This window comes from Lissotriton helveticus, chromosome 7, assembly GCF_964261635.1.
Source record: "Lissotriton helveticus chromosome 7, aLisHel1.1, whole genome shotgun sequence".
Lineage (NCBI taxonomy): Eukaryota > Metazoa > Chordata > Amphibia > Caudata > Salamandridae > Lissotriton > Lissotriton helveticus.
The window spans coordinates 1507228436-1507248521 of NC_136068.1; the positions used below are offsets into that span (position 1 = coordinate 1507228436).

Sequence of the window (20086 nt, forward strand, 5' to 3'; positions counted from 1 at the left end):
TTCTTGCTACTACACCGCTGGCAACACGAGAGCATCCACTACTTAGGGGGGAGGGAGGGAAGAGACCTAGCCCAGCCCTCAAACCAAAGGCAGAGCTGGTCTATGCCTTTATCAGGTGAGGAAGAGGCTCATGCTGTGGAGAGAGACCTCTCCTTCTTTGAATCAAAAGAATGGGAAAACATGCTTATATCATATGGCAAAGACGCCCCCGACCATCCTAGGCCATCACCGGTCCCAAACGAGGGGAAGAAGGAGGATCTTAAACAGGAGATGGCATGGGCCATAGCTTTAGACATCTTACAAAGGTCAGCTGATGGTATGACCTACCAAGCCAACAAAATGGACATACAAATCAGTCTTTTAAACACATTGGCGGTGTACGTGGCCAATATAGATGTTAAAATTACAAATCTAAATAACCTGATCAGACGGGCCCAAGCGGACGGCGACCCCTGTGCAAAAAGGATGTGACTGCTCACCAATAATTGAGAAACTATGTACGCTGCCAGAGATGATGACAAAATTGATGGAGGACATAAAAGAAACAACAAATGCAAAGCCTCTCCCCTCAAGCAAAAGAGAAAACGACACATACCCCACAACTGAGGCTAAGGTGGTGGAAAATTTAAGGGCAAGAGGGGCCGCAGTCAGGGCCAGGTCACGATCTCTGGATAGTTCAGCCACCGGTAGTACAACGACCGATCAACAAAAACCTAATGCCGTAGGCAAAGCAGACCCCACCTCACCATCTCATTCAGCTCAAGACTTAGAACACCTTAACGTAAGGGGAAAAGACAAGAGAAACTAAAATGCCGCAATAAGAACCGCCGGTCCAGGCAAGACCTGAGTCTCTACCTACTGTTCAACACTTACAACCGAGCAGACTCAATCGGGCAAAACGACCCAAGAAGAACAGACAAGGAAATCAAGGGAATAGAGAACCTAATAATTTAATCCAAAAGTGCCAATCCGCTTCGGACGGGCTCCTCATCCCCTGAGAAGGAAAAGGAAGCTGCAGGAGCAGACTAGGTGCCTTCAAGAAAAGGGGGGAAAACTGAGCCAAGTACTAACATCCAAATAGTATTCACTGACCCCACATCATCGATAAGAGAAGAGGGCCATTGGCGCACCAGACTTATAGAGCTGCCTGGTAGCATTAAATCACTCAATCAGGCCCAAGTCAGTAGCCAACATAATGCTTACCAGGGCAACCTTGCAACATCGGCACAGGACAATAAAGGTAAAGTGCGAAATGAATGCGGCGCAATCCAAAAGAGTCCTAAAGCCCTGAACAGGTCGACTCCCACACCTGAGGACATAGCAACGAAGGGGGGACTACTTGGAACTTTGACAGAACCTGCCCTAACCCACTGTGTGCCAAGACCCGAGTTACCATCCGGGGATGATAAGGCCCCTTCGTATGGAGCTCCAACCTTCACGCTTTTATATCCAGAGTAGAAGTCCAAAGGCAGCTGCGATATACTAAACCGCGGGAACATCATGAAACTGATGGAAGCCATTGGGCTGTCTAACGTTGTAACCTCACAGGACATCATCTCGATAGAATTTATAGCACCAGGCCAGGGGCAAACAAATGAAGCTACAAAGGTCACCTGGCGCTCCGCTCGAGTGAGGTAATGAATAAGATCTTAAGCCACTCGGAAACCTTTAATCAGTGGGGCATCACTATACTCCCCGGCAGGGAACCAGGTTGCCCCATTTTCTGCAGAAAATCCGAACCATCGAGCACCCACGAGCTGGACAGAGAAAGGTCCACTCGTTTCTGAGGAGTGCCCGCGATAAATCTCCCACCCCCAACTCGGAAGAACCAAAAGCAAGAGATGGCCAGCATACATCAAACAGGGGAATGGAACAGGCATGCACATGGTCATGGTTGTCGGGCTTATTAAACTCAACTCGGCTGTTACGCATACAAAACAGCAGTCAAAAGGAACAAGAAGAATGCCCACTAAAGGTCTGTTCTTGGAACATCAAAGCGCTATCAAATAAATTGGGAGATGAAGCCACAATCTCTTACTTACAGTCATTTGGGATCTTCCTACTACAAGAGACATGGCTCGTAGAGCCGCAGCATCTGGAAGGGTTCAAAACTCACCACACTCCAGTTATCAAAAAGAAATCCTCAGGACGTGGCAGCAGAGGTCTAGCTATTTATATATAAACAAATAATGCAATCACCTCATGGGACCTCGCAAGCACTTCCCACTCTCTCCAATCTGTGGGAATCTCTTTCAACACTCATCAAGGCCAGCCCAGGACCATACTGTTGGTTTTGCATTTGTCGCCCCGAGTGGGATGGGTATGCTCAGACGTGAGTCCCATGCTCTCCACACCACTGGAGTCAAGCTATCCTGGCTGAAGACGGCTGATAGCCAGAAACCGGTCCTAGGATGCTTGATTCCGGTCCAGGAAAGACATGGCTTGGCAGTTCGGGCTGGACTGTTCCCATGAGGCACTGGTTGGAGGCTGATTTGCATATGGCCATGTAAAAACTGGGGTGGCGTGGAGTGCAAAAAAACGATGGATTTAGGCCCAGATCTCTGTACTGGGGTGAATGTATGACATTGTTCTGCATTTTGTCCATCAACTGTTGGTTTTGCATTTGTCGCCCCGAGTGGGATGGGTTTGCTCAGACGTGAGTCCCATGCTTTCCACACCACTGGAGTCAAGCTATCTTGGCTGAAGACGGCTGATAGCCAGAAACCGGTCCTAGGATGCTTGATTCCGGTCCAGGAAAGACATGGCTTGGCAGTTCGGGCTGGACTGTTCCCATGAGGCACAGGGTCGAAGCTGATTTGCATATGGCCATGTCTGAACTGGGGTGGTGTGGAGTGCAAAAAAACGATGGATTTAGGCCCAGATCTCTGTACTGGGGTGAATTTATGACATTGTTCTGCATTCTGTCCATCAACTGTTGGTTTTGCATCAGCCCAGGACCATAATCTTATTGAATGTGTACATTTGTCCAAATTCCAGGCAAACACTCTCAGAAGAGTTGATAGCGACAGTGCTAAGAATAAGATCAGGATTCTCAAATGCCGACATCGTATTATCTGGAGACTTTAATATGTGGCTAATGTCGGACCTACAAAAAAATGAGATAACAACATCACAGGAAAGTGTCTGGGCTATACCACTGCAAGATCGCCCCGGATGGCTCAAGGATGACCAGAAAGGCCGTACCTTACAAGGAAATCTAAAACACCTTGGCCTCACAGCCCTCAACGGCCACTTTACTATGGACAAGCCTCCTGGCCTCTCATTCTTATCGAATACTGGTACATCTGTAATCGACTACACCTTCGTCAACCTTTCGTTCTTAAATCAAGTAATCGCCTTTTTGGTTTGGTGACAGACCTGAAAGCGACAATAGCCCTCAAGACATTTTGCTCAGCACCAGACTGGTGAAACATGATGAGGCGGGGGCATTAGCTTTTGAATGCTTTACAATCAACTTAAAATGCATTAAGTGCTTGGTCAATAACCTACAGCAAGTGTCAAAGGAGGCAAAGCATATGATAGAGAACTGTGGCGAGTCAACTGAAGATCATATTGCATACTGGACAAGTTTTGCAAATAAGCTGACAGCAAGATATGCAAAGCCAATAACGCATACAAAAGCGACAGGGTCCCAACAGTCGATCGCAAGGGATCCGGTGATACAATCGGTGAAAAAAAGCACAAACCGGCTTTGGCGGGAATTAAAAACAAAGCCAATGGACACATCAATTATAACCAAATTGAGAGGAGCTCGCAGTCATCTAAAGAAAGCAAAAAGAGAACATTGGAAGGGCTCACAGGAACTCCTTTTGGGCCAAATAATACCAAGATATAAGGTCAAACAACTCTGCGAGATTCTGGTGTACCATAAATACTGTTAGGGGCCGCGTCCCGAAAGTTGCCTCGCCAAACATACTGGAGCTCAAGTGGTATCTCTTTCTGCACAGACACTTCAATGACCGACAAGGCCACACCCCAAATCATGCAACCGGCACAAAGGGCAGCAAAACTCTGACAGAGTTGAACTTACCTGCAGACCGCTTTTGCACAGGGATAACTATGGACGAGTTTTCTCAAAAAAGGGAACAGAAACAAAACCACGACAACTGCACTGAGCATAGCACAGTTCCGGAGGACCAAATTGAAAGGCAAATAAAAAAGGGTCAGAAAGATGGGGCCCCAGGACCAGATGATATTCCTCCAGCTCTGTTCAAGGAGGAGGCGGCCTTCTGGGCTTCTAACGTAGCTCCACTTTTCACCTCTATTTTGACAAAGAATAAAATTTCACCCTCTTGGCGAGGATCGATTTTTTGCTCCAATTTTCAAAGGTGGGGACAAAAAATCCCCAAGCAACTATCGGTTAGTTGCTCTTATCGATAATGAAGCAAAGTACTTTGCAGGGATTTTGCTGAATTCATTGCGGGACTGGGCCGAGGCACACTCAATAATCCCTCCAAACCAGTTTTACAAGCGGAACTGGCACTGCGGTTAACCTTATGACTTTCTTGTGTCTGATAGATCAGGCGGAGCTTAGCACCAGACCATTTTACATGGGCTTTAAAGACTATAGCTCAGCGTTTGATAAAGTCAATAGGGCCAAGCTATGGCAGAAGCTTTCCGCACTGAACATCCCAAATGGCTTACTAAGAGCCCTACAAGTACTGAACCAGGACACATAGGCTAGGATTGATATTGGCGGCGGCTCTAGACTGTCACGCCCAATTTTTACAACAAAAGGACTCAAAGAAGGATGCACCTTGGCCCCTACACTTTTTAATCTATTTTTATCAGATCTTCCGGAATCCCTAAACTCAGTCAATTCTCATGCTCCCAAACTAGGCAGCTTACAGCTGTCAAATCTATTATATGCTGACAACATGGTTCTCCTAAGTAACACAAAGGTTGACCTACAAAAGCTTATGGGCACAACTGCCACATACTCAAATAAGAACAAGCTCCAGGTAAATAATAGGAAATCTTGGCGGTTCGCCCGGGTAGGCCTAAAAAGCTGGCATGGGTCTTAAACTGGGAAAGCATCACAGAATCAAAATGCCACAAGTACTTAGGAGTTCTTTTCAATAAATACGGAAGATACAAAAGCCACCTGGGAGAGCAAAAAAAGAAAGGAACATCGTTCGCATTTGCTCTAAGCTCCATTAATAAGAAACTACTCGGCCCAACATTTGCTCCTACACTTCAGGTGGCACAGGCAAAAGTCATCCCAATCTTAACATATGGAAGGGAGGTGCTAAAAAGACTGGACAGCATCCAACTAGACACAATCATAGCAAAATCTTTTAGAACTGCCTTCCACCTACCATCTTCCACGTCATAGGCACAAATCAGGCTGGAATTGGGCATCTGTAAACAAACATTGGGTAGAATGACGAATTTCTTAATGTGCTGCCACAAGCTGAGGTCATCAAAAGAGGGCAGTTTAGTGGACCACCTATGGTCGAATCTGAATGCAAAATGATGGCAAGTGTGGCATCACTACCTGTTAAGCGGGCTAAAAACCCTAGGTCTGTGCGATGCATGCGACCTACACGTTAGCCAAAACGAGTTTAAAAGGCTAGCAAAAATAAGTGCAAAAAAGCTCTCCTCAATGGAAGACCAGGCTAGTCTTGCAAAAAGAAGCCATGTTTGGATGATACTTGCTTCATACAAACATCTGACACCTCAGAGCTATTTAACTTGTACTTTTAACACACGCACTAAACTGTGTTTTTTAAAACTAAGATTGGGGGTGATCAACCTGTCCTGCCATCTTCCCAAATAGAAAATAGAACAAGCCATGGAGCCATGTCGATTGTGTGGCAACTATAGGGAAGACATAATCCATGTTCTGTGTCTGCATTCAAGCCTCCTAAAAGAAAGAAGGTCGCTCCTACGGAGGACCTGGAACAACAAGGAAGTTAGATCATGCCGAACCGCAGTATTGGCCTGCTTCGACCCATGGAATACACACTTAAACTACGCACTGGTGAGGTTTATGGACTGTGTATACAATTGCATTGAAGGGATCGTCTTCAGCACACCAACAAGAGAGTTTGTACTTGCTGGGGGGGCAGGTGCTTCTTATTACTGGAACTAGGGTTCTACTTTTATCAATCCTAATAGGTGTTATATTTTTATTAATTTTACTAAGCTTCATAATTTTATCTCTTGCGCCTTGCAAAGGTTTCCTTTTTAAATCATGCAATAAAGATTACTTACTTACTTCAAGTTAAATCGGGAGTATAATTCCCCAGAGAAATTACACTAGTCGTTGGAATTGAACAGTAGAGTAAACCTTATTCAACTCTTTTCTGGATTCAACCCTTCCCTCACAAATGGAAGGATTTCTCAATATGAGCCTACTTTAAATTGATCCTAAATTTCTTCTTTGAGGGTCCATCTCTTGGGGGTTCTCTCCACAGCTTCAACAGCAGGTGCAGTCCTTCAACTGTATTACACAGGTCCAGAGATGTTCTGAATAAGGTACTCTGGGTGCCACTGTTATGCCTGGCACTAGCTTGTGGGTGGGAGAAAATGCCTGGCCAACAGGAAAACATGTTTCCAGGTGCATCCCTATCCACTTAGACATAATTGCCCTGCTCTGTTAAAATCTAACATGGCGGAACATTTCTTCCCCTTGTCAGAGATCTGCAAAACACCCCTGAGGTGTGGATTTCCTCCTGCAAACCAGTTAGAGAATAGGTTTCCTCCCACTGGAAGTTGGTTCTATTCTGGCTACTTGAACAATCGCATGGGAGGTCTAGAAGTAAGGTACATCTTCCCATAACACCTTTAATCTTGTGCAGTTAGTGGGCATAGCCACCAGGCTACACCTCCTACCAGTCAAGGTTATTTTGTTCCCTTTCCTGTGTGCCATTTATACCCCTTTGCAGAAGGTCAGCGAATTGCCAGGTGACAGTTGGCGATTAACTCTGAAAAAGCGACTACAGGCTTTAGGAGTAAATTGCCAACTTTCTAAAAGTAGCCTGTTCAAAATAGTTATTTAAAAGCTATCATGACTATTATATTGGATTTTAGATTACTATTCATTTATTATTGAATCACTGTTCTATGGATTCCCAAACTGAAATTATGCATTATAAGGTGTTGTAATATAACCCAGTGCATTTCTATGGTAGAGCCAGCCTTACCAAATAAAAAATACTTTGGAGATGTTTCCCAGTCAGGACATGTGAAACTTAAAGGCACATGTGCTACTTATTGAATTCCATGCACACTGTCTTATGGACATTTAGCACCTACCTTAGGGATGTCTTGGCTGTCAAATGGATTGTTTTGCAAAGTCAAATTTGCACCTTTAAACTGGCCACTTCGGATGTAGGGGTAGGCTGGAAGACATGCTTTGCTTGTTACTTTAGTGGTGACAAAATAGGTGCTCTAGTCCCCTAGTTACATTTAAATTACAGAGCCTGGGTATAAAACATGAACTGGGGTTTGGTTAGCAGGGTCCCACTGCACAGAGTATACAGAGTCCAAAATCCAACAGCCTCAGTCCAAAAGAAACAGTTGATTTTTTAAACAGGGGCATGTTCTTCAAGCAATGCTATATGGGGGTTTCCCACTTTCACGAAAGACTTGGTGTAGATTTGCATAGGAAAGTTTTATTACCTGATGACAAAGTTGTCTGTCTTTGGCTGGTACTTCAAACTGTGCATACCTGCAATACACACACACATGCACACACACATACACACGCACACACGTCTCCACACAAGAACATAAGTGATTACACACATACAAATTATCTCCTAGATGAGGCCAATAACACACTATTGGGTCGATTCCGATCCGGTAAAATGCGCTCCGAATCGTCGTACGGAGCGTTTTTTCCCCGTACGAATCGTACCCGTAAACGTCCCGTACGTACGACGAAGTACGATCCGTACCAGGAGCCGAACTCCGTACGAGTCGTACAGGACTCCGTACGACTCAAATCTCCGTACGAGTCTCACTCGGAACCCGCTGTACACGACATCACTACTGTTCGCGGCTGGTTTTTACGACCCAGCAAGTACGATTCGTGTCGGGTATGCACCGTACGACCCTTTTCCTACGGGAGCCGAAAACAGTCGTAAACGCAGAGTTCGCGCCGAAACAGGTACGGAACGCCCCCCCCGGGTACGGCACGTACCCCGCATGATCGCAGGGGGACGCGCCATACCCCTGTGATCATGCGGGGTACGTGCCGTACACCCAGCGTACATGGGGTACGCACCGTACCCCATGTACGGTGGGTGTACGGCACGTACCCCATGTACGCTGGGTGTACGGCACGTACCCCGCATGATCACAGGGGTACGGCGCGTACCCCTGCGATCATGCGGGGTACGTGCCGTACGGTGTGTAGGTGATCGTGCGCTTTTCCGTACGAATCGACGTGTACCGTACGAATCGCGACCGGGTCGGATGATCCGGATCGGAATCGTCCGGTCGTACGGCGTCCGTACGAGTCGTACGGAAACGGCTCCGGATCGGAATCGTACGGACGGGGATTTTACCGGATCGGAATCGACCCCTATATTGCTATAATTATTTTCAAGTTTTGCAACTGCCATTGTCTAGTTTTATAGTGTTGTAGATTAAAGGTAAGAATATCAATCAACTTCAAGGAGCTTATTGGCCTTAGAGGAATGCAAGTCCAATTTTTAACCATGGTAATACAAAACTGAGCTTTTATCCTGAAAACACACAGTCAAGGCATGACGCTTCATTACCTTCAGCCTTGTGGTGCATAATGCATCTTAAAAAAGTGTCCTAGTTTCACATTAAGCCACTACAAAACCATATCTAAACCCATTGTTCCATAACGCAGCTCTTTGAGGTATAAAACAACCAGTGTTGATACTGGTAGAAACAATGTCAATGTACGGCATGACCGAGATACGCATACCAAAGCCAAAATCAGTAAAGACAATATCAATTGTATGCTATGACAACTGTACGTGCAATATCGAGGGTGTCGATAAAAATGATATCAATGGCTGCCACATTATTTGTACTAGTTCTAACAAACTCTTATCATTGCCGTCAGATTTACCCAAGGTGACCTCCCCATCAACGCCGAGTCAGAGATACGTGATCCAAAAGGCCCTGCGACCATAACCCATGGTCATTGAGTAACAAGTCACCATGGGGTCTCTCTTAGCCCAAAGTCAAACGTGCACACATGGAAAAACCTGAAGGATCTCACAGCTAGATAGTTGCACCACAACAGGTATGGGGAAATTGGCCCCAATAAAACCTGTTTGGCCAGAGGTGCCAGTTCCCCAAAAATACAAAAAAGCTAGATAACACATGTAGATAGAAACACTCAGCCAATCACAGCAAAACATTAACTCTGATTAAATGACATTGGCCAGCATTAGCTCGCTATAAAACAGTATCCTTCGGTTATTTGAGGGATGAAATATACGGAATAACATGACCATGATAGATCACGCTAACCTTTCGAGCAAAAGGTATTTTGGGTCCCTGATGGTACAGCAATCGATTGGGCATAGGGACTCCTTCCTAAAACCTTGGAATATTTGTAAATGTAGCCCTAAGGAAGTCTGCTACAACATCGACAGCAAATACGAAAGGTGTTGGTGAGGATGTGAAAATAAATAACAGACTATTGATGCCACAAATTCAACTTTGATTTATTGGAGTGCTCTGAGAATATTTGTCTTATTTGGAATTCTTCCAGCAGGGGAAGACTTGGTGGCTCTTCCTCCTCTTATAGCACCGGACACTTGCGGATATTTTGAACCTACTGTTTGGGACACTTTGTATACTACAATGTGTGCATTTGTATCCCCAGCCTCCTTTTTGGTAGTTTGTAAATATATATTTAGTAGCTTCGCTAATCTTCACTACCATTGCAGATCTTCCAAATGGCAACTGCCTGGAGGAACCATATATGGTTGTTAATAATTGTGTTGTGGTGTGTTAAGCCTAAATGCCTTCGAGTAGTTTGTTTTGTTCGGGCAATCAGAGTTACCCGACATATAACCCTCTTTCTTTTCATTCTAGTTATAAAATGTCTCTGGAGTACTTCAAGTACAAAGGAATCTACTTTAGCCCACCATCATATACACCCGAAAGCCTCAACTTTGCAGAAAATGAGTTTCAAGTCCTGGATGACGATGTCTATAATGTGACATATCCCAAATCAGGTACTGTAGGAGCCAGTGGAGGACACACAAAGCCTGATTAAGGAAAACATTTGCACATTATGTTCAAAATACGCAAGTAAATTATATGATTAGCAATGCAATGTCGAGCTATATATTTCATCAATCATGTACTTACATAACAAAATTATTTTACAAACGTACATTTTGTGAAACTTTATGTGGCTACACATTTTATTCCCTGGGTAGATAGGTATTCCATCGTGAGCATTTGCGGCCAAACCCCAAATTTTCACCAAACCCCTATATTTCCATCACTGCAAAATTTACCCCCGGCAGCTCAGCTCACCTTCATCTAGCATAAAGAGTCCCTCAGGGGGAAATTGATTGGGAAGGGTAATCAAAAATAATGCGACACCCAAAATTGCATAATTAGAAAAAAGCTTCCACAGTTATACCACAGAACGATGGCAATCACCGGAGTCTTTCAGTGCGCTCAAGTATTTGTCACTGGCCTTTACCACCTTGGAAACAGTTGGATATTTACTCTTATCAAGGCCAGGAATGATTCCACAGCAAGAATGTGGGTTTGGGCAACGGCCTATTTGCTAGTGCTTAAAATGAGCCGTGGTTACCGGTGTTCGGCACTGGCTCTTAATTGTCAGCACCGGCACCTACGACAGTCTGCCACATGGTGGCGCTGTTTTTTAAATACAGAGTTGAGCACAACAGCTGTTTAATAATTCAATAAACATTAAGAACATGTAGGAGTGTGACTTATTAGTTATGCACAATGTGCTGTGCAAGCGGAAGTGGCCTGATGACTAGAGCCCTGGCGCTTATTTTTTTTTTATAAATTAAGTACTGCTATGTGCACAGAGAAAATATATTGATGTTCGTGTTTAGTGAATATGTTACATGATGGAAGGACCTGTAGTCTGAGTTTGTCATCAGAAGTCAGCGGAAATGTATGCACCCTCGAATTGTGACTAAGGTGCAGTTAAACCATTAACCATTAACCATGAAGAGTCATGATAATCAACAATGAAAACAAGTTCTCGCCAGTGACGGTTGAAGCAAATTTTTGACTAGTTAGGACTTTTCATTGCAATTGTTGTAAGCTAGGAAACTGTGCCACTAAGATGCTTTCATTCCTCGTTATAGTAGAGAAACTGCGGTATGCTACTTTTTCACAGCAACTGGCTGTGGTGATGTCCGTTCTAGATGGGGCGATATTCTGCACCTAAATGATGACAGCATGCTACATAGGAGCGAAACTGCGTCACAACAGAGATCATACTACTAGTACTGAGGGCATATGTATATAAAAAAATCTTGCTGCGCCTCCATTCACCTTGCAGCGCTGCGTTGCATGATAGGGAAAGGGCAGGAATGTGCCGTATTTAACATTATGCGCCGCATCCCTGCCTTTATCTGCACTGGCGCATAATATCCTGCCTAACGCCAATGCAGCCAACATTGCACCATGGTGCAAGGGTGACTGTGATGTTATCACGTTTTATTTTGTGCAGGAAGGGACACCTTATTACAGAAAAACAATGAGGCATTTTCCTCTTTCTATGTGTGTTACGAGATGAAGCACAGATAGAAAGAGGAAGTAGCGAGGAGAAATACGGTTATTTCTCCTTGTTACTCCTCACCTGGAGAGGCTTACCATTTTAACTCATTCCCAGGTCTGCCAGTATTGGTAAATCTGAGAATGCACGGAAATCCTTAGGTGGAGGCGAGGGAGCACCCACGCTTCACCCAGGAACCCCTCCCTGGGGCAGGGCAAATTGCTGAGCTGCATTACTCTAGAATTGTCAAGCCACAAAGTGGCTTGATAAATTTAACTTGGTAGTTGCGTCACCCTTGCACTCCATTGCGTGCACAATGGTAACTCAACTATTTGAGAAATCTGGCCCTTAATTTGAGCTGGGGGTTACTGGTGGGGTTCACTAGTACTCATTCAAGGACCTGCTCTATTTTTCATTTTTTTTTTATCAGACTTTGATTCATTCTGGAAAGCCTTGGTTCAATGTAAGCAGATCCAGCCATCCTTCCCCAGACAGCAGGACAGTCCTTCTTCTGAATCTTCCACAGGTCCAGGAGTGTTCTGATGAGAGGTTCTGAAGGTGCCACTTTTATACCTAGTGCCAGCCTTTGTTTTGGTAAATTCCCCAGCCCATCCCCAAAACTGGTTCTGGTCAGTTCTTCCCCTTCCCCATGTCCTGTCTCCAAACTGTTAGGGTGGAAAAACCAAGGGCAGGCCTGGTGTCAGGTACATTTGTGTGTGCTGCAGCCAGGGCCCTTTGAAGTGCAACCAGGACAGGGCATAACTTCTCCCTAGCAATTCTCTCAGAAAGACCCTCTTCCCTCACACTTATGCCTTTTTTGTTCCAATGTCTGAGAGAATACACAACCCTCAACAGGAGAGCCATCTACAGTTATGTACCACAGGACACTGGCAGGAAGGCACAGTTGGTGGTTTGAGCAGAAAAATGCAAACTTTCTAAAAGTGGCATTTTTTAAATAGTAACCTAAAATCCTACATTAGCATTAACCCCGTGGCCGCGGCGGTAATTTCGCCGCGGCGCTAGGGGGGAGTGGGGCCGCGCGGCGCCACCATGCTCGTGACGGAACCACTCCGTCACGACCCGTGGTGGCGCTGTGCCTGTGACGGAATGGTTCCGTCGCGGCCCCACCTGCTCAATAGAACACGTCTCGCAGGCGCAAAATCAGAGTGGCGTGGCGGCCGGGCCGTGACGGAACTATTCCGTCACCAGCACAGCCCCACCATGGCTCGTGACGGAATGGTTCCGTCACGAGCACGCAAGGGGTTGAAGAGGATTTTAAATTGACATTTATTTGAGTGGAAACAATATTTCTCCATCTGGCTCCAAACTGAAATTGTCACCTATTAAGTGTAATATGGTAACTCATTGTTAGTCTATGAACGAGATAGCCATATAGCAGTAAAAAAACAACTTCATTACTTTTTCACTCGTATGAAATGTAAATTGTGAACTCGCATGTCCTACTTTTTAAATACCATGCACCTTGCCTAGGGGTGGTTAGGGTCTACCATAGGGTGACTTATAAGTATTAAAAAGGAAGGTCTAGGCCTGGCAAAAGCTTTAGTTTGCCAGGTCAAAATGGCATTTCTAAACTACACTACAGGCTCATTGGCAGTCATGAAACATGTTTTACTGTGGTAATTTAGCCAGTGGCACAAAGGGTGCTGCAGCCTACTTGTGTTATTTATATAGAAAAGGCCAACCCATTATACACCAGTGGGCTTGAGTGAATCGTTGTCAGGTAAAGGTGCCTACAAGGGATGCATTTAGAAGTATATTTAGATAGAATTCTCTAATTATTTGTGACATGTCCACTCATGATATCAGAAAACCAATTCTGAACAAAGTAGTCTGCATTATTAAAAGAAGGAATCAATCAAAACAACCAAAACAACAAGGTGTATTTCTTAATTCATTGTATTTCTCACAAAGAATGATGGTTTCATTAGGGCTTCAAAGCAAACAGTACTTCAAAAACATTGATAACAGAACTGAAAAATTCTTCACAGTTATATTTCGCTAGTTATCAATACACAATAAACATTTTCAAATAGTAAACAGTATGGAGACTGCCCTAAACATAGAAACAAAATCTCCAAAATTAAATCCTAACAGAAGAAAAGAAAATGGGTTAACAGAAGAAAAGAAAATGGGTTAGAGCATCGAAGTTTCGGTCTCTTCTGAAGTAAATCTATGAGAACCAAGTTCAGGACAAAATACTTCACATAAAAAGCCAAGACCCGTCTGGAAGTAACATTAAAAAAAACAGTACATATAAATAATGAATTAGACTAGAATATACACCTGGAAAAAGTGAATAATAAGCCTATACTGGAAATGGTATGGTCTCTAATATGAGCATCATTCAGCTCTTTGCGGGGGTTGATAATCTTAATGAACTCTAATATGTGCTTCTGGTCCCCCTCACACATTACTACATTTACCGTCATTTCTGGTCTTCTTCACGGTGTCCAACTTTTTGCGGTCCATCACATACCGGTCTGCTTTGTCCCAGACCGATACTCCTATAACCACCTGCGTACCCTGGCCACTGTCCTCTGGCTGGCGCATGTCTTGAGGCAGGTGGCTAAGAATCTTCACGTCCCCAATCAAGAGTGCGATGGGATGGTAGCTGTCCTTGCCCTGTTTAGGAAGCACAGTGATAAGGACCTTGTTGCAAAGGGACCCCAGGTGGCCCAGCTCTCCTGTGCAGCAAAGGAGGATCTGCTTTTATGGTTAGCCCACTTTTTGCCTGGTGTTATGCTGTTTCTGTCTAGTCTGACTGGTATCCTGCTAATCAGGACCCCAGTCTCTGTGCTTTCTCCCCTAATTTGGTATGGTAAGTACTTGGGTACATCCCAGATTGGGCAATGGTTTACTCTTATCAGTTCCTAGTATATGGTATTCCCCCATGTGCTGAAGCATGTATTATGCCACCCATGAGGGACCACTCAAACTGTAACTACAGGCCTGCCAACGTAGCCTGTGTAAGCTAGTGCTAGCACCTATTATGAAATATATAGGTTTCCCAATATCTAAGGTTACTGAACTTAAAACCTATAAGTCACCCCTAAAGCAGGCCTTTCAATCCTGAAGGCAGGGTGCTCGGTTCTAAGTGGATCACTGAAAGAATATCGACTACCACAATATCGAGTACCCAAAATATCGAGGTGAAAATATCTACTACAAAAATATCGAGTTTGTATGTACAAACAGGTAAGTACAAAAATATCGACTACAAAATATCGTTTACAAAAATATCGTTGTAAAAAATATCGACTTTACTAAAAACAATGTTTAATTACATTAATATAAAAAATTAATTACTAAAATATAATTAACAATACTTAAAATAACTTTTAATAATTAAATATTTAATGAAAGTAAAAAAAAATATATATTTTTAATCATATTTCTTAAAACATATATATATATAGTAACAACATTTAATTAAATAATAGGCAATATTGTATATGTACCCCAAAAACCCAAAACTGACCCTGAACCCTAAAAATACCCCTTTACCCAAAAACTAAAAACTGACCCTGAACCCTAAAAATAACCCTTTACCCAAAAACTGAAAACTGACCCTGAACCCTAAAAATACCCCTTTACCCAAAAACTGAAAACTGACCCTGAACCCTAAAAATACCCCTTTACCCAAAAACTGAAAACTGACCCTGAACCCTAAAAATACCCCTTGACCCAAAAACTGAAAACTGACCCTGAACCCTAAAAATACCCCTTGACCCAAAAACTGAAAACTGACCCTGAACCCTAAAAATACCCCTTTACCCAAAAACTAAAAACTGACCCTGAACCCAAAAAATACCCCTTTACCCAAAAACTGAAAACTGACCCTGAACCCTAAAAATACCCCTTTACCCAAAAACTGAAAACTGACCCTGAACCCTAAAAATACCCCTTTACCCAAAAACTAAAAACTGACCCTGAACCCTAAAAATACCCCTTTACCCAAAAACTGAAAACTGACCCTGAACCCTAAAAATACCCCTTTACCCAAAAACTGAAAACTGACCCTGAACCCTAAAAATACCCCTTTACCCAAAAACTAAAAACTGACCCTGAACCCTAAAAATACCCCTTTCATTTAACATAATTAGCAATTAATCAATTAAATAAAATTAATTACCAATTACATTTTAATTAATTAACAAACATTTTTTAATTAACAATTAATTAAATATTACTACCAATTATTAAATTAACATATTTAATTAATTATAATTAAATTACTTCCCACCCTATTCCCCTATAAACCCACAACCCGCTAGAGAAAATACATTATTTTAATTGACATAATTAGCAATTAATCAATTAAATAAAATTAATTACCAATTAAATTTTAAATAATTAACATATATTATTTAATTACCAATTAATTAATTATTACTACCAATTAATAAATTTACATATTTAATTAATTATAATTAAATTACTTCCCACCCTATTCCCCTATAAACCCACAACCCGCTACAGAATTAAATTACACAATAATTAAAAAAATAATTAATTAAAAAAAAAAAAAAAAAAATTGACACTTTTCACACATATTATAACATAAACACACTATAAATAATTAAATATTATTTAAAAAACTATATTTTTTACTATCTAGATTATATACTTGGATATTTTCACTGTCTATATTATTTACAGTCGATATTACTTCACTTACCTTAAAAACGATATTTTGGCTGTCGATATTCTGTCTAGTCGATATTTTCTCCAAACGATATTTAAAACTCGATATTCTGTCCAGACGATATTTTGGAGTCGATATTATGTCTGTGCACCGTTCTAAGTATGAGGGTGCACCTGCATGAGCAGGACACTGCTCCTGCCTTTGGAGTCCATTCTCCCGGGCTGTAAGGGCATCCACCATTATGATACATAAAGTGGCCGTGCGTCATTATGCGAGGACCATCTCTAAACTCGCTGTAACAAACCCTTTGGAATTATACTTCCACACCATAAATGGTGTGGCAGGTATGATTCCATGCAGTGTAAAGCTCCTCCGAGAGGCCCTCAGTGCTCTTGGTACCAGTCTTCTAGACTCAGACAGTACAACATGGCTGCTGCCGACCAGAGACACGATCCTGCCCTCCTCCTGCTGAGCCAAGCTCGAGCTGGGGTAGGCAGAACAATAGGTATCCTGTCACAGTGTGACCACCTCCCAGATAGTGTTTAGTGTATTGGGGCTGGGTGGGAGCCTTGCCAGTGCCACTCAGTCTGCTCGAAAGGCACATTTGGTTCCCTCAAATATTGAATTAAAGAGGTCCTTGGATCCCAGTACTGGATAGTATTGCCCAAATATGTGCAAAAAATAGTTTCAGAGGAGATTTACTCGAGGCTCAGTACTCTTGAGCCTTCAAAATAATTCATACAAACAATTCTCTGAGTAAGTACTCCTTCATTTACATTCAAGAGAAGCAAAGAAAGAAGAAAATTCAAATCCTTTTATGGAGCAGCTTTTTATGTTTATTTTCAATACATCTTCTTTAAAAGAATCCAATTGATTCAGAATCTCGATGAACCAAAGGATGTCAGCCGATACGTGTTTCGCCTGTTGGGTCAAGTAGACCTGTGCTTTTTCAAGACTTCCCGTATAATATAGATATGCAACATGAAGAATGATACATATTCTTAATGGGTCCTGTCAGTTCAGGTTTCAACATTTCTTGAGCAGATTGTTATTTTTGTTTGGCGAGTCAGGAGTGCATGGTCCCGGGCTAAATCCTGTCTCCTAGCTTTGATTCCCTCCATGCACTGTCCAGTTCAAACCAGCTCAGGGAGCTGTTGGTTCACGCTCTGGTGCAAAACTGGACAAAGGACATGGGAATATCCTCCCTATTGTCCGAACCCTCCCCTGGGAGGGAACCCTGAGTCAGCCCAACCCTTTCCTTAGGGTACTTAAGGGCTTACCTGAGGCTGGGTCCCTAGATTTGTCATGGGACAAGATTCATTTTAAGACACCATTTCTTCTTCCACAGTCAGGGCACTCTGGACTTCACTCTGGGCATCAAGGCTGCAACTGGGAAGAATCCTACTGCTCCTGATCTCATCACCCCTCTCAGCTGCTGCAACGTCCGTGCCTGTGCTCCATACAGGAACCTTCCTGAAGGAATCTCCCTTGAAGTGTAGGAGTCACTTCCTTGCATCTGCAGACACCACAACTAAGCTGACGGGTCTGCAGATCCTGGGCTCCCATGGACTTCGAAAGGCTCAGCAACACAGGATTATTTACATCCCTAGAGGCCTGCCTTGTACTTTCACTAAGTTTGAGGCCAGTATCCCTCGTCGGAGCCACAGGACCCAAACCCCAGTGCACTGCATTGACTTGCAGTTGCAAATGCTTTTTGGCATCCTTCCACCAAGATCTTCGGACCCCGTGTAGCCCCGACATCAAGCATATCTTGTGACAAAGATCTTTGTCCTCACCACAAAACTTGCACAGTGGGCCTGCATCTTTGGTGAGATGCTCGAGGCCCTCGTGTGACTCCAGTGCCTCTGACCTATGGGTCCTCCTGAGGGTTTCCTTTGTTTTTTGTTGGCTCCCTTGATTATTCGGGGCCTTCCCTGATGACTTCCCTGCTTGTGGTGAGCCACCTGGACCTTGCTGGTCCCAATACTGTACCTTCTTCACTTTCTACATTGGTTGCAATTGCAGAGGCTCTCGACACCCGACATGGATCAGCTTGTGCACAGCTCCTGGTCCTTCAACTCTTCTGCAAAAGTTTACTTTGGTTGGCATTCGTCATCTGGGCCTCCTGGTCACTTCCAAGTGGCATAGACTCTCTCCCCTCTGCTTGCAGGTACTTCGCATCCTGAATACACCTTTGGGTATATGGTTAGTTCTCCCCTGGTGACCAATGTGTATTCTGTGCTACTTAACTGTTTCTATTGAAAAGTATTGTGTGCATTGTGTATATATCCAGCTAGGAGATATCTGTATGTGTTAGTGAGTGTCTTATAATAAATACATATTATTATAAATACACTGTGTTTTCACTTAATCTATACCTATAAGATTAAGGTATGGTAAAACACGCTACTTTACACTCCTGGTGTACTAAGCCTGAAGGCTGCTTCACACAGCTACCACTTAGAGATCTTTCTAAGGTTGTCTAAAACCACTACAATCACCATAAGGGTTGTCTGAATTGGTGGAAGGTGCCCACTTACATAAGTGTATACCATATACCAAGCCAGCTTCTCACATTATTGCGCAGAGGTTGGGATTCAAGCCTGTTTTATTTTATCAGATAATCTTGGTGTGGATTAATTGAAAATCCGTCACTTAGGCACATATAATAGAGCTTATAATAGGTAAGTTCTACTGAACTTAGGGTTGGGTAGTTAAGGGTCTAGCACAACCCTTTTTCCAACCTCACAGAGTTTAGTTTCTACTAGGGTAGGTAGGTGCAACACCTCACTAAACCTAGAACCATGCCTTTAGTTGGGGATACCAGTTTTCCCCAGTCTGCTAAGAACAGTGGTTTAAAGTTCTAGGAACTAATCACCCTGTGTAGCCTTAGAAAGATAAAGACTGGTAGTAACCCCATCATTAAGCTGCTCTTAGAGCTGCTACCCAAGGATGATGGGCAACCTGTAGGGGCAGAAGAACAGGATAATGTGGGTGGGGATGCTCCTGCAGAGAGAGCACCAGGGGCTCTCCCTGATTATCTCAATTCTAAGTATGGGCAGGAGGACTCAAATGATTCCAACCTGCCAAACTCTGACCCCCTCAGGGAATAGTGCAGATAGCACAGAGGAGATATCCTTTGTTCCTCCTGGGAGGGTCCAGAGTAGACCAAGGAGGTCTACATACTCGTCTTGAGAATCCAATACTTCAGAGAATTCCATACGCAACTCCATATCTAGTATGAGGGACAGCTCTTTTGACAGGAAATACCAATTGCTCAAACTTGAGAAAGCTAGGTTTAGGCTTAGGAAAGATCAGTTGGCCCTTGACAAAGAGTCCTTAGAAGTACAGAAAGGTTAGGAAGAAACTGGGACTAGAGACCAAAGGTGGCAGCAACAGTGTCCCTAGAATCAGAGAAGCATCTTTTGACAATAGGAACCTGAGCAGGATAGTACCTCCTTACCAGGAGGTGGATGATATGCATAAATGGATCACTGTTTGGGAGAGGGCCTGTAAAGTTCAGAAGGTCACTCAAGAGCAGTGGGCAGCTATCCTTTGTCTTTCTTTTGCTAAAAAAGGTAGAGATAAGCTCCTCGCTGTTACACGAGAGGATGCTGACAATTACTCAGTACTGAAGAGTGTTCTCATATATGGGTTTGGCTTAACCACTGAACAGTATAGCATTCGGT

At 43.4% G+C, this 20086-nt stretch overlaps 1 protein-coding gene across 2 annotated transcripts in view; it reads left to right on the forward strand.

The window, feature by feature from the left end:
• Positions 1 to 20086, forward strand: part of LOC144770433 (sulfotransferase 2B1-like) — a 668739-nt gene that overhangs the window by 93510 nt on the left and 555143 nt on the right. For both annotated transcript variants that reach the window (XM_078654944.1, XM_078654945.1), the window contains one exon: positions 10054 to 10196. In XM_078654944.1, coding sequence (XP_078511070.1) covers positions 10061 to 10196 — 136 coding nt within the window. In that variant the 5' untranslated portion in view covers positions 10054 to 10060. The remainder of the gene's footprint in view (positions 1 to 10053; positions 10197 to 20086) is intronic.